Source organism: Microtus pennsylvanicus, chromosome 11, assembly GCF_037038515.1.
Source record: "Microtus pennsylvanicus isolate mMicPen1 chromosome 11, mMicPen1.hap1, whole genome shotgun sequence".
NCBI classification, from domain to species: Eukaryota; Metazoa; Chordata; class Mammalia; order Rodentia; family Cricetidae; genus Microtus; species Microtus pennsylvanicus.
The window spans coordinates 70,734,171-70,749,011 of NC_134589.1; the positions used below are offsets into that span (position 1 = coordinate 70,734,171).

General features: G+C 52.2%; 1 protein-coding gene across 2 annotated transcripts in view; it reads right to left on the bottom strand.

The window, feature by feature from the left end:
* Window positions 1-14,841, bottom strand: part of Adamts2 (ADAM metallopeptidase with thrombospondin type 1 motif 2) — a 201,813-nt gene that overhangs the window by 12,880 nt on the left and 174,092 nt on the right. For both annotated transcript variants that reach the window (XR_012912416.1, XM_075992742.1), the window contains exons 8-18: window positions 14,507-14,650; window positions 14,006-14,138; window positions 13,500-13,613; window positions 11,758-11,903; window positions 9,654-9,829; window positions 6,725-6,858; window positions 5,915-6,038; window positions 4,960-5,040; window positions 4,265-4,431; window positions 2,803-2,962; window positions 323-455 (exon numbers count right to left, since the gene is read on the bottom strand). Coding sequence is in view for 1 of the 2 variants with exons in the window: in XM_075992742.1 (XP_075848857.1) it covers window positions 323-455; window positions 2,803-2,962; window positions 4,265-4,431; window positions 4,960-5,040; window positions 5,915-6,038; window positions 6,725-6,858; window positions 9,654-9,829; window positions 11,758-11,903; window positions 13,500-13,613; window positions 14,006-14,138; window positions 14,507-14,650 (1,512 nt within the window). In the remaining variant the exon portion in view is untranslated. The remainder of the gene's footprint in view (window positions 1-322; window positions 456-2,802; window positions 2,963-4,264; window positions 4,432-4,959; window positions 5,041-5,914; window positions 6,039-6,724; window positions 6,859-9,653; window positions 9,830-11,757; window positions 11,904-13,499; window positions 13,614-14,005; window positions 14,139-14,506; window positions 14,651-14,841) is intronic.

Genomic DNA, 14,841 nt, shown 5'->3' on the forward strand with positions numbered 1-14,841 from the left:
CCCAGAAATACATCCTGCCAGTCCGAGGGTCTGAGAATCAGCACTGTTGATTAGAAACATCTAGGGCAGCATTGAAAGCCAGCCCAGGACCTCTGGGCCTCAGTTTCCCCATCTAAGTGTTAACAGTTTTTGTCTTTTATGAGATGCACATGGAGCTTCCATTTAGTGGGTCAGAAGTGGGCCTGCACCTTTAAACCATGGTGTGGTGGGTAAAAATCCTAACACACCAAGAGATACCAGGCCCAGGGCTTCCGGTAGGACCAGCTTCACTCACCCCTCCCCCACAGTGTACCCCCGGGCTGTGGCCCTCTCCAGTACTCACACAGGCTGGGAGCACTCCTGAGGGTTGCAAGCTCGGCGGATGGCTTTGGGCTTGGCCAGGGCACTGCAGAAGGCTCGGTGCACCATCTTGCTGTCCAGCCTCCTGCGGCAGCCATACTTGGTGAACTGGGACCCTGGAGATAGAGAGCTTGAAGGGGCTCAATGGGGCAGTGGGACCCCCATAGGCCCCATTCTCCTCCTGCCTCTGCTTTCTTCTTTCTATAGTCCAGGCTAGCATTGAACTCATTCTTTGTCCCGATTTCCCTCAAACTTGTAATCCCTCTGCTTCAGTCCTCCAAGGGCTAAGACGACAGGCTTGGGCCACCATGCTCTATTCCTCCTTGCCCTTAAAATGACTTAGAGAGCGAGGCAGGAGCCTTGGTGAGATCCGAGATCTCTGTAGGAACTCACCTTTGACCCCATCAAAGGGAGGGCAAGAATGCAGGCTCTCTTGATGGTTCCCCTCTATCACTTAGCCATTTGCTCTATCTTGGGGTCTGATCAACCAACACAGGGCACCTGGTCTGCGTGGCTCCTTGTTGTCACTGACTCCTACAGTCTTTCTCCATGTGGGTACTGTTCTTCTCCAAGATTAATGGGAAATATCTGGGATATCTAGTGGCTAGAGGCTGGGAGTACCGCTCAACCCCCTCCAATGCACGCCACCCCACCCCAGGACAGAAAATGACAGAACCTGAATTTCCATAGTATCTAGTGAGTCTACAAGAGAACCTAAGCACAGCCAGGCAGCCTGCTCTAGACTGGGCATCCAAAGGCATCTTGGGAAGCAGAGGATTAAGGGGTGCTGACCCGTGAAAAGGGGTGGAGGGGACAGTGAGATGGCACAGATTTCCCCCAGAGAAGCAATGTGTGTTCAGGACAAGCATTTGCTGTGGATCAGGCAAGGATGTGAAAGGCCTGGTCTCCATCCTGCAGGGCTATCTGAAGGGGGTGGGGCCTAAGAGATCACTGAGGATGTGGTCTCCAAAGCGGAGACTGGGAACCCAGCCCTTTCTTCCCTCTCTTACCTGCTAGGCTAGGCAGGTAAGGTGGAAAGCTGATCCTTCTTTTGCCTATCTGTTCCTGCTATGACCTGCTGCCTGGACGCAGCTCAGAGCAATGAGACCCACTAACCATGGGACAAAGCCTCCAAAATTGTGAGTGGAAATACAGTTTTCTTTTTTATAAGTTGATTATCTCGGGGGTTCATTACAATGACGGAAATCAAATACTACACCCAAGATTGGTATGGCCAAGATGGGGAGGTAAGGCATAGAACATGAGTGTGCCCAGATGCTTGCGAGGTCCTCAGAGGCCACAGGGAGAATTTTGGCTTTGGTCTCACAAAAGGAGGGAGCTACTGGAGGTGTCACAACACAGGACAGGGGAGGGTATGGCTCATGCCTTTATTTTAGTTTTTCATATGTATGTGTGTGTGTGTGTGTGCATTCTGTAGAGGCCCGCAGATGATGTTTGCGATCATCCCTGATTCCTCTTCCATTTCATTGATTGACACAGGACCTGACAATCAAATCTAGAGCTTGCCACTGTGGTTAGTATCAATAACCAGCTTGCCCTGGGGATTCCCTAATCTCTTGCCTTCCAAGGCTGGAATTATAGGAGAGCTTCCATGCCCATCCCACTTGTACACAGTTTCTGGAATCTGAACTCTGCTACTCATCCTTGCAAGGCAAGTATGTTAACCACACATCTTTATCTCCAGCCCTGATTCATTAGAAGGTCATTCTGGGACTTGAGAGTGGATTCCCAAAGGTCAACAGGATGATGGTGCAGATAGAGCCTTGACAACTGCAGCCTGAATCAGAAGGGCCTGCTGGTGAGATCCAGGTGGGGTGGGGAGTTGGCGCACCATCGAGGCAGACCAGAAAGCTGAGAGTATCATTGCTCCGGATGAGATTCCCCTGCCACTTGTCAAATTCTTTGAGGTCAGCAGAGACCTCTTTCTCTTTATCTCTCCCCATCCCCAGCTCTAGACTGATCAGGTTTGTGGGGTTTTTCTGAATAGACTTAGGGGGCTCCCCAGAAGTGTCCCCCGTGCTTCTGGAATCTTGCTAGTACTGCTGCTTGATTCACTCACACGTCAGCTTCCCACCAAGCTGCCTCGCTCTCCGCCTTCTGATGCTGTCTGTGATGTGACCTACACCCTACAGGCCATCATTTTACCTGATGTCTCTAGCACCTGCCCTTCCCAACTCGCGGACCTTTCCCAGCCTAGGCTAAGCCTTTGATCTCTCCAATGGAGGTCACTGCTGTGTTGCTCCCCCACATCCCTCTCATATTTGTCAGGACAAACTCCCTAGCCTCAGAGCTGTCGTCAAGAGGGCGCTGTTGGCCCAGGCATCTTCACTCGAAAGCCCATTCAAGCAGCCGCAGCCTCCTCTAGGCTCACAGTGAGTCTCAACCCAGGGGTGCCCACCTCCGATCAAGCCCAAGAGCCCCAGCAGTGAGAACCCCCCTCACCTCCACCGCAGGGCTTGGAGCAGGGAGACCACTTTTTCAGAGCCCACTCATGGCGCACAGAGTCGTCTTCCAGGACGTTGTTGTCGTCGACATTGAGCGAGTCCTCATGGATCATGTATTTGTACGTCAGTGAGATCCGAGAGTCTCCTTCGGGGATAACCTGGGCCCACCCCAACATGGTCATGAGTATGACTGCCCAGCTTTTCATCCTTCTACTATAGCCAACTCAGAGGCATCAGGCAGACTGACAACCAGGGGAGACAGACAGTCCCTGACGTATGGTCATCTTGAAAGGTTTTTCAACTTTACAACGGCACTTGGAGTTTAAAATTTGGACCTTTTCCCTGGCTAATGGGATGCGGTGCCACTGTCTAGTGATCCTGATGGTGGCAGCGAGTCCTGGCTGTAGTTTAGGTGCAGCCAAAGCACTTTTGTATGACAGCAACTAAAGAGAATCTATATAGAGCTAGGACCTCACAGTCTGCCAGTCACAACATTAAAAAATAATTTAAATTAGCCAGGCGGTGGTGGTGCATGCCTTTAATCCCAGCCCTTGGGAGGCAGAGGCAGGTGGATCTCTGTGAGTTCAAGGCCAGCCTGGTCTACAGACTGAGTTCCAGGACAAGCTCCAAAGTTAAAGAAAAACCCTGCATGCACTCATTCAGTGCCCATAGAGACCTAAAGGGGGCGACCAATCTCTAGGAGCTAGAGTAACAGGCATTTATGAACTGCCTGCTGTGGGTGCTGGGGTCCGAGTTCTAGTCTTCTTACCTTCTGAGTCATATCTCTAGCCCCCCACTCTCTCCAGCTCACACTCATTTTTGAGACAGAGTCTTGCTAAGTTGCCCAGTTGACCTGGAACTTTCTGTGTAGACCCTGGAGCTTGCTTTAATCTTCTTGCATTGTCTCCCGAGTGCTGGGATTGCAGATGCATGACACCATGCATGCCTGGCTCAGTGTGTTGTTTGTTTGTTTGGTTTGATTAAACAAACTACATGACTTAAGCAATTAATTAGAACTAAAAAAATTAAAGTGACTTGGAAATCCAGCCCCCTCAGGACTCTGCATTACCAGGAGCAGCCTTGTGATCCTGCACAAAGAGGACCTAGAATCCAGTACTGTTTAGACACAAAGTCCAGAGTGACTGGTCACTGGTTTCTGATCTCTTGGGTGTGAGAATTTCAGTACAACAGCAGAGATTAATGTAGCTGATGTATACCAGCTGTGAATGTCGTTCAAATAGAAAAAATGAAAACCTCTGGCGAGGAGACTACCCACAGTCAGTAAGAGTGGGTGCAGGAACCAGAGCCCTGGGATGTGGGCCCATGCCCACTCGTGGCTGACTTGGAGCGAAAGAGGCTGGTTAGAGCAAAGCCTGAAGAACCCAGAGGAAGCGTGGGCATCCTAGAGCTCCCATCTTTTCCTGGGGCCATGCGCACCCACGGGCTGGCACGGCACTCACCAGGACAGTGATGGTTCCATGGAGCGGGCCCATGGTCTGCAGCGTTTCCCTCTCATCTTCATTCCTGTATTCCCACTCCACACCCATGGTGATGAAGGTTCTAGAATTGGGGTCCAAGTGATTCTCTTCATTTAAGATGAACTTGCCTGTCTCCAGGTTCTTGACAGCTGAGAAAGGTAAAAAGGGAGCACACAAAGGCACTCCAGCGTGCTGCTGCTAGTGGGGAGGGGGTCATATGGTTTTTCCCAGCTGACCCTCCTGATAGCTGCGTAGTCTGTCCTTGCCAATAGTAGCCCAATTTGCTTTGGGAGTCAAACCCTGCTCTTGATTGCTCTACCAAGACCAGGCTAACTCTGCATGGGTCCAGTGCCCCCTGAACAGGGTGGTCTTCCACGCTTCTGCAAACTGCAGGAGCATGGCCTGTCTGGGACACAGGGCTGCAGCTGCTGCCAGAGGAGCCCTCTAATCTCAAACTCCGACCTCCCCAAGGAGATGCATGTGTGAAAGCCCAGGAAGTGAACTGGCCAGGTGGACTAGGGCTGAGGCACGTCTGTTCATCAGGGGCTGTTGATCTCAGGATCTGGCCACACAACCCAAGCCTTTGAGCTTGGGTACTCTGCTCTGACCTTTGCTACTCTGCCCATCATGGAAGAACAAGGTCTCACAGGTGTTGAGACATTTGGGCTCTGACTCACACAGATGGTGGCTGGTGGTGTCGGCCTCCTGAATGAGCAGGTGTCTGGCTCCAGCGGGGATCTCAAACATCTTGATGTACTCTTTAGGGGTAGAAAGGAAGCCAGGTGAGAAGACAGGAAGCCACTTCAAGGCACACGCCCCAGGAGAGGCCTCCCCTCCGAGGCAGCTCCACCACAGACACTCGCAACTGCACTTGGTAGGAGAGGGGTCAACTAGAAATCTCCTCCACTGAACACCCAGGTGGGAATCTAGCTCCCAGCCATGCTGGGAGTCTAAGATGCCCTATGTAGGAGGGAGGCCCCAGGCAAGCCACGTGGCCTATCTGCACCTCAGCCCCTCCATCCGCAAACTATGTTAGAATCCCATGTGTGGGGGCGGCAAGGCCAGCCAGTGCTGAGTATCTGACCTGCGAGACCATTCCTGGCTCACGGCACCTCACCAGAGCCTACATGTTTGCTCTGTGGCCTTTCATAAGAAAACCAAAGAGGTGTTGCTCCATGTCAGAGTCAGACTGACAGACCACAGATGCAGTTAGCTGCTGTGTGACAACCCATAGGGCTGGGTCATACGGAAGCCCAGCATCAGTACCAGGCTGCTGTGTTTTGGATGAGGCTTGTGGGTGTTCCCCATGTGCTAGATTCAGGGACGTCCTGATGGTAGCCATTTGTGGGCAGGAGAGAGGGAGGGAGCCAATAACACACAGCTGGGCATCCTGGAGGGAGGGCTGAGGGGGACTGACCTTTGGGGGCCCTTGACCTCAGGCTTCTGAGGTCTGCCTGTAACCCAGGCCCTGTTCCCCATCCTCCATATCTATTGTGGCTCAGACTCAAGATCCCCAATCGGGTTCTTTCCCCCTAACCCTCACAGTCCCAAGCCCCAGATAGTCACGGATTTATACACAGCCCACAAGGCGCTATTGACCTTCCACCCTAGGGCAGAAGATGGGCTCCTCACCTTGCTTCCTGGGTGACCTCGTGAACGTGCCCTTCACCACTTTACAGTGGGTGTTGTCACCTCCACACACGCCACACTTGTCCTCCTGCTTGCGGGAGCCAATTACCCCATCACAGCCCACCTTCTGCAGGGCAAAAGAGGGCAGGGGACCTTAAAGACCGTGTCCTTGCCTGAGTCCCCCCATCCCCATAGTACCCGATCCCTCCCACAACAGGATCTGTATACCTCTTCTTAGCAGCTCCTGACATGAGGGATGAAGGACTTTGGAGAGAGGCAGACCCCATGTGGCCATGATGAGCCATGTGCTCTCTCCCTGCCTCAGTTTGTGCAGAGCACAGAGCCTATCCTATTGCAGCCCCTCTGGCCTTAGCCCACACTGCCCTTACCCACCTAGCACACCCCCAAGGTGGCCCTGAGGGGTTTCACCCAAAGCTTAGGCTGCTGTGTTCCAAATGGAGCAACAACGAGGTGGTGGAATCGTCAAGAGTCAGAACCTAGTGAAAGGTGTTCTTGACATTGTTTCTACATCCTGCTCACTCCCTGAAGATGCCCGGGGATGCTGAGGCTTGCCTTGTAAGCATGGAGAGCTTAGTCTGAGCCCAGATCCCACACTCTACTGGACTTGTCCCCCATGTGTGCCAAAACCAGAAAGCGTGTCATGGAAGACTGTCTTGTTTGTTAATCAACGTAGGAAAGCCCAGTCCACCATAGGCAGCACCATTCCCTAGGCAGTGGATCCTGAGCAGATCAAGAGTGGATTCCAGGAGGTGGCACCCCAAGCCTTGGTCCACACTGCCTCATGGCACTCACCCTGCAGTCCCCACGCACACAGAGGCTGAAGGCGTCCTTGTAGGAGCAGCGTGTCCCATCATGCACCATGCGCTTCATGGACACCACCTCCCCTGTCTCTTTGGATTCGCAATAGAGGTGGCATCTCTCCTTGGCTGGAAGGAAAGAAGCAGGGTGTGAGGCTGGAGCCTTCTCAAAAGAGCATCACACCAGAAAGAAAAGGCCCAGTGTTCTTAGAGCGCATCTGCCCCACTCCCAGTCCCTGACATCTGTGTTCTGGGAGGACACACAGAGGGACAAGTGATAGCAACCTCCTTCCTACCTTTTTGGCTTCTGAGACTTTGACTCTGGTGCTAGCAAGCCTTAGGAAGAGATTGCCCAAGAGATCCAGCCAGGATGTGTATATACCCCACATCCTCCATCTTTACAGCCCTGCCTGATGGAGATCTTCCACTCTGCAGAGGCAAAGTGCTCTTTGCCCAGTCTCCATCTCAAGAGCCTTCTTCAGAGCCCTCCCCCACTGTGGGCGGGGATGTAAATGCATGCAGCCTCTGTGGAAATCAGTGTGGTCGTACCTCGGAAAACTAAACCTATGATCCCCATGTGCTATGCTGCACCACTCCTGGGAACACATCCAAAGGAGTCTAGGTCAGCACACCATTAGAGATACCTGCACATGTGAACTGTTCACAAGAGCCAAGGTATGGAAGCAGCTTAGGAATCTATGGACGGAGGCGTGGACCAGGGAGGTGTGGTGTGTACACATGGAGCTTTTTTAGGACGTGGGGAACAAGACAATTACATTGTCTTAAGGAAGATGGGTATAACTTGAGATTTATCATATTAAACAAATTAACCCTGCTTCAGAAAAACAAGTATTACATTTTCTCTCGTGTTTAGTGTGGTGAGAAGATAACGGAGGGACAACATGATCAAAATATGACAGACATGTATTCTTTTTTTTCTAAATTTTTTATGTTGTTTTTTATTTTATGTCCATTGGTGTTTTGCCATGGGGGTCAGGTCCCCTAGAAGTTAAGTTACAGACAGTTGTGAGCTACCATGTGGGTGCTGGAATTGAACCCAGGTCCTGTGGAAGAGCAATCAGTGCTCTTAACCACTGAGCCATCTCTCCAACCCCGACAGACATGTATTCAAGTGTCACAGTGAAACCCATTGTTTTGTTTAATGAATGATGCTGATTAAAAAAGAGGAAAGAGTCGTTTTCAATCAACCAAATGCAGCCAGACCCTCTCAGAGTCTTCAGCACCTGGCACTTTTCTTGTTCTGCATGAATTTATCAGAAGCAATTGATACACTTGGTCGCCAGGTTGGGTATCCTCCAGCCCCATCAGCTCTGTCACCCCTCAACCCTGCATCAGCACATGTAAGGCACAGTAGGTGACTCCAATTGGTACCCCATACAAATGGAAGGGAGAAGGTCCCAGGTGAAGCAGAACTAGCCTTTTGTCACCACGCCCTCCATGTGTGGGCTCAACCCATAACTGACTGGAACTACCTGAGAAAGGATTGCATCTGTACCAACCTTGTCTGCACATTTCTTTGTTATTCTGTAACTCATACACATTAACTGAGGTGGTTGGAATGGGAAGGGCTCATCTGTTTGAATACTTGGGCCTCAGTTGGTGGAACTGTTTGGGAAGGATTAGGAGGTATGGGGAAGGAGTGGGAAGTGTGCCTTGCTGGGAGAGGTACCACTGCAGGTGGGGCTTTAGGTTTCAAAAGGCTCATGGGATCCCCCAGGGCTTGTTCACTCTCTGCATCATTGTTATAGATCAAGATGTGAGTTCTCAGCTGTTCTTTCAAGCCACCATCATGAACTCTAGCCCTCTGAAACCATAAGCCAAGTTGAATGCTTTTTTTAAAAATTACCTTGATCATAGTGTTTTATCATAGCAATAGAAAAGTAACTAAATGACAACCATTTTCACAGCATCTCTGGCATGCTAGGTAGTATACACAGACACTCCACTCTTGTATACAAGAACTTGAACATTTATGGAGCTGGGTATTCTATGGGGGGCACTAAAATGGAGGTGCAATTACCAAGCACTCCTCTGCCTAAAGCTACTAATATTTCAGTTCTGTAAGACACAAAACAAATGTCACTTAATGCTTCACCTGTTTGGTTCACAGTTTCTGTCACACGCAATGGAAAGTAATGCAAGAGAGGGTGGTGTGGTGGTTGATTTCAATTACCAGCTTGACACAGCACTGAATTTCCTGGGGAGGATGCCAGTGAGGGATGGTCTAGACTAGGTTGGCCTGTGGCCATGCGTGCAGGGGATTGCCTTCTTCGCTTTAACTAACGTGGGAAGACCTAGTCTAAAAGCGAGTAGTGCCATTCCCTGGGTTTTGGCACTAGGTTGTATAAAAGGGAGAAGGAGCTGAGCTCATGTCTGCCTTCGGACACCCATTCTCTCTCTGCTCTCGACTGTGAATGCATCAGGATCCTGTAGCCTTGACGTCTCCAGTACGATGGACCACAACCTGGGACTGTCAACTTGAACAAACCCTTCCTTCCTAAGCAGTGTTTGTTGAGGTATTTTGTCACAGCCGCAGAAAGGAAACTACTTATCAGAAGTCACCTGATCGCTTTGCAGGGTCAGCCTCTGCTCCACCCCACGCTTGTGACAGCGTGCAACTCTAGCCTTGTTCCCTGGATGGTCACTGTAGGAGCTGCACCCTCTGAGCTTCCAACCCAGCAGCCTCTACATGTCCAGTGTTCTGGTTCCCCTGAGATGGAAGCCACACCCCCAGCCCAGAGTCCTAGTTCAAGAGTAGGACCCCGCAGCCACACTAGCCAGACCAAGTGCCACCACAGCTTTGCCCTGTGCAGGATCAATGGTATATAAAACAATGCATGTCCCTGCCTGCTCCACCTGGGGTCCTGTGCTGAGTCCCCCTCTCATCTCCCCAGGAAGCTCACCATCCCGGTGCTCATGGGGCAGCCAGTGGTGCTGGGCATCGCCGTGCTCAAAGTACAGGTCCCACTGGCGGCATTGCTCCTCCCGGAAGTCAGCCAGGGCGTTGGGGCAGTCCTGGGGGTTGCAGAGCTGGAAGTCGTAGGCCAGGCCAGAGCAGGTGCGGCCCCCGTTGGCTGGGCTGCGAGAGAAATCAAAGATTCCCCTTCTTGGGGCCTCTAGAAAAAGACCTGCCCATGGATGGCACGTTTTAGGGAAACCCTGAGTCTCAGGTATGGAAGGGGCACCTCTGCGGAGTAAACAGGCACAGCCCTACTGGGACCCAGGTACCTCCCCAGTCATGCAGGCCTTGCAACATCAAGACTAGAGGAACCGGCAGTAACCATCCCCATCTGTGCTCTCTTGAGAAGGCAGCCTCTTTCCTGAGCATGCACCCTGGCACTGAAGCCCAGGACAGTTCATGAGCACAGATCTGTGACTGCATGTTAGGAGTCTGCCTGCCCCAGTGGACTACAAATCCCAAGATAACCAGGGCTGTTTGAGCCTCCCATACGACCTCCTAGGTCCTGGGCACACAGAGCTGGAGCTGTCGTGCAGCAGAAAACATCCAGCACAATCCTGAAACTGTGAAACTGCACATGCCTGAGGCCCTACGGGGCAGCTGGTGTAGGGCTGGGTCCGTCCACCTTAGAAGACAGGAGCTTTAGGAACTTCCCCACTGTGCGGAGAACAGTTCCACCCCACCAGGTCCTTTTGTGCTTCTAGCTCTCTGCTGGGCTCTAGCTCTCTTCCCAAAGCAAGAGAAAATCCCTCAGCTCTGCTGAAGGAGCCACAGTGTTCCACCTTCCCCCCAGGCTCTGTGCGCGAGGACAGCCTGGGCTCCAGAAGGCTTCTGTATACAGACGGGGCGGCCAGACACAGGTCAGCTCTTCTTGACCTTGATGAAGATGTGACCCTTCTCCCCACAGCAGCGACTGCTGATCTTTTTGTTTGGGGCTGACAGAAACAGTGCAGCTGCCTCGGGGAACAGAGAATCGGAGTTTGTACTGACTGGCTTTGTGTCAACTTGACACAGCTAGTCACCAGAGAGGAAGGAGCCTCAGTTGAGGAAATGCCTCCATGAGATCCAGCTGTAGCGTATTTTCCTAATGAGTGATCCATGAGGAAGGGCCCAGCCCTTGGTGGGTGGTGCCATGCCTGGCTGGTGGTCCTGGGTTCTATAAGAAAACAGACCTAGCAAGCCAGGGAAGCAAGCCAGTAAGCAGCACCACTGTATGGCCCCTGCATCAGCTCCTGCCTCCAGGTTCCTACCCTGCTTGAGTTCCTGTCCTGACTTCCTTCAGTGGTGAACAGCAATGTGGAAGTGTAAGTCAAATAAGCCCTTTCCTCCCCAATTTGCTTTTTGGCCATGGTGTTTTGTCGTAGCAATAAGAACCCTAACTAGTTACCTCAGTGAGACCAGACAGATTGGATATGTCCAGGGACTTTTGGGCCGGCCTGAACCTGGCCTGCTTAGGGGCTGGCAATTAGTTTATGATTTTATGTGACATTCTAGAGTGACAATATTTTCAGGTAAAGCAAAATTAAATCCCCAGATAGCCCAACACAAGATAGACAAATGACCCCACCATGGGTGTGAGCAGTCCCAGAGCTGGCAGGGAAGGAGGGACGGGCTGAAGGGAGAAGCCTGGGTACTGGGGCATGAGTGGCAGGCCCTAACACTGCCTCTCATCTGACCACAAAATAGCTGCCACTGTCTAGGCTGCTGGCATCCTGTGACCCATGAGAACTTCCTTTGTGGCACCCCCAGCTCCCCATCTCTGTCCCACTTTCTATCCTCCACTCCCTAGGCCAAGAATAGCAGAGGAAAGCTGTGTCTAGAGTGGATTGTGGGCCGCAGGGTAGTGACCAAGAATTGATGTTTCTAGTGTGTGACGGGCTCTGAGCCAGGGAAGGAGCCCTCCCTCAGCACCCCAGCTTCCTCCCGGGGAAAAATAAACATGGTGAGGTTTGCCTTGTACTCTCCCTGAACTTGGTAGGTAGCAGTGCAATGCCCAAGGCCCTACAGAATCAGGCCCTGGGACCCTCAGCAACGTCGCATCAACTCACTGTGGGTTGTCACACTGGCGGGTCCTGAACTTTACACCTGTGCCGCACGTGCGTGAGCAGGAGCCGAATGGAGTCCAGGCGCCCCAATTGCCATCTCGTTTGAGGATGTCAGGTGTCAGCCAGATGCAGTGACCTTTAAAGCAATGCTAAGCGAGAGGAAGGTGGGCCGATGAGACGGTTCATCGGGTAAAGACCTTTGCTGCTCACTGACCTGAGTTCTATCCCTGGGACCCACATGGTAGAAGAAGAAAAATGACCACCCCATGTTGTATTCTGACTTCTGTAACACATGCCTCATGCCCCAAATTAAAAACAATAAAAGTAATTACAAAGACAAGATGGCATGCCCTTGAACCATCGCCTACACCAGAGTGGCTGAAGAGGTCTTTGCCCGTCAGTGGGGCAGTGTCTGTGATGGCTGCCCTGGACCATCTCTGAGGGCCTGGGGCTTGGGGCTATAGTATCTGATCTGAGGGTGGAAGAGGGGCTCATAGAGTCTGATCTTCCTGTCCCTAAAGATCAAAGCACTCAAGTCAAACAGGCCTAACAAAAGAAGAATGGAATGTCCAGGCCCACCCTTCAGGGCCTTGTCCAGCCTGCTCTGAACCACCTGTGCCTGCGGTGTATCATGTTCTCAGGATAAATGCTGACCCCCCCCCCATGCCTGGATGAAGATGTAGCAGGAACAACAAGCCAGAGATCTGGAGACATAGATACATATCTAAGTAGACTCAGGCTATGGAGGAGGAAGACCAAGAACATAGGAAGCAGAACACTGGAGCGGAAAAAACACTAAATTCCATCATCTCATCCTTCCCAGGGAAGAAGCTTATAAAACCCTATGAGAAGGTTAAAAAGATTCCAAAATGTAAAATAGTAGATTAGTACTTCAGAACATCAGAATCCAACAAATGCTTTATTGACTAGAATAAGAAAACATCACTCAAAATAAAGATAATTAACAGCAAAATACAAATGACCAAAACTGGAAAACCATCATTTTTCTACTTGTATATGTGCATATGTGAGCATATGTACATTCATGAATATGTGTGTGCATGTGCATGTTGCGTGTATCTGCATGTATGTGGAAAAACACACACATTGCCCATGTGAGTATGAAGGTGAGACATGGGTGTACTCGCGTCTGTGTGGGGCTTCAGACTGAATGCGGAGCCAGCAAGATGGTTCAGCAAGTAAAGGCACTTGCCACTAAGCCTGATAACCTAAGTTTGATCCATGGCATCCACGTGGAGAAGGAGAGCCCTGCCCTGAAGCCTGCAGGGGCTGTCATTCTCTGGAGTCTCCCTCTCAGAGCTCTGAGTACGTGTCAAGGGCCCCATGTAATGCTGTCAAGTTGGGCAAGCAGACACATGGCCAGCAGCCGTGACCAAGTGATCCCAGCATCTCTTTCCTGGGCTGTGCTTACTCCAGCTCTCCCTGCAAAGCTTCCCTCACTTAGACACGGTGGGGAAAGAGAGGAACTCACGGACACGCTCCCATCAGCTGGTGGAGGAAGTAGAACTCACAGCCAGGAGGGACACTGTGGACTTGATGTTTGTGTCCACTCAAACTCATGTGCTAACTAAAGCCTTAATTCCCAGTGTGGTGGTGTGGGGAGGTGGGGCTGCGAGGAGTTCCTTAAGTCATGGCCCTCGCTAAACAGATCCATGTCCTTATCACAAGGGAGAAGAGGAATTCACCCACACAGTGACATTCAGGGCTGTGTAGCTCTGACTCACCTTGCCAGGTGCACACATAGTCCCGTCCAGTGGGGGACCCTTCTTTGTCTTGCAAAAGTAAGGGTTGTCGGGGTGACTGCACCACAGCTGTTTGCAGGGGTCAAAGGTCCGGAACTGGAAGAGAATGCCCTTAGTTTATCAGGCTACCCCCCTCCCCCCTTTAGCAGGCCACCTAGAATGCCACCCCCTCAGCCCCATACTATAACCTGAACTGGCCTGTGAGCATGCCTATGTGGGCGGGTGCTGCAAGCGCCCATGTGATTCTGGGGCCACGAGGACCACGTGCATGCAGTGTGGAGATGACAGTGTCTCTGGGTATCGCTGGGCCCCCAACTCTCCAGCCTGGGAGGCTGCCCGCCTGGTGGAGCTTTGACAGGCAGACAGGAGGCAGAATATCTTCTGTGAAAATCAAGTGGGCATCCCTACGGCCCTGGGCAGCAGCGGCTGGTGCCTTAAGTGCCATCGCCACAGGACCCTGGGGACACTTGCTGTGTCCCTGCACTCACCGCAGTGCACATCATGTAGCCCAGGCCAAAGTCGAATCGACACTGCTCGTTCATGGAATAGTGCAGCCCTGGGAGCTGAGGCAAAGCCGGCCAGTCGTGGGCGAAGGGATCGTCACGCAGGCAGTCATAGGAACTGTAAGGGGACACGTGGGTGCCGCACAACCTTCAGTGTGGAAGCTGAGGTCCTTTCGGGGGTCACTATGGTGGGCAAGACTTTATCACCCTGGTCTTTAGTTGTGATGTCTCAGTTTGCCTCCTCCACAAGTTTGAGATTTTGAGAGCTGGCTAGGGCAGCTTCTGGCCTATTCAGTGTCAGAGTGGGAACCCCCCCAAAAGTGGGGTCCTTTCTCAGCACCAGGCTCTCTCACCCATCCCTTGCGTGTCAGGCTAGAGGCCTCAAGGCCTGAGGGTTCGGGTTGGACCCAAGCACACTGGGCACTGTGCCCTCATAGAATTGAACCCAAAGAGGGGCCACCCTCGGGGGCCCAGGGCGGTACTCACTGCAGGTAGCGGCCGAGCTCCTGCTGGCTGCAGCGGGACCAGTGGAATCGATGGAAGGCAGCCTGGACCAAGGGTGCCATGATGCTGCCCAGCCGTACCTCGTCACCGCAGCGGTTGCCTTGCCCATCATGCTCCATGCCCAGCCTGTGTGGGGAGCAAGGCAGTCTGGCTGGACCCTCGCCTGGCTGCACTGACGGGCAGTATCCCCCGTACCTCAACCAGGAAGGCATTTCTAACAACCACAGCGGGCATCTCTGAGCATCTCTACTCTGACCCACTTTGACTAGAGTTGTGGAGCCAGAGCCACCCTGTGAAGAGGACACCCACAGGCAGGC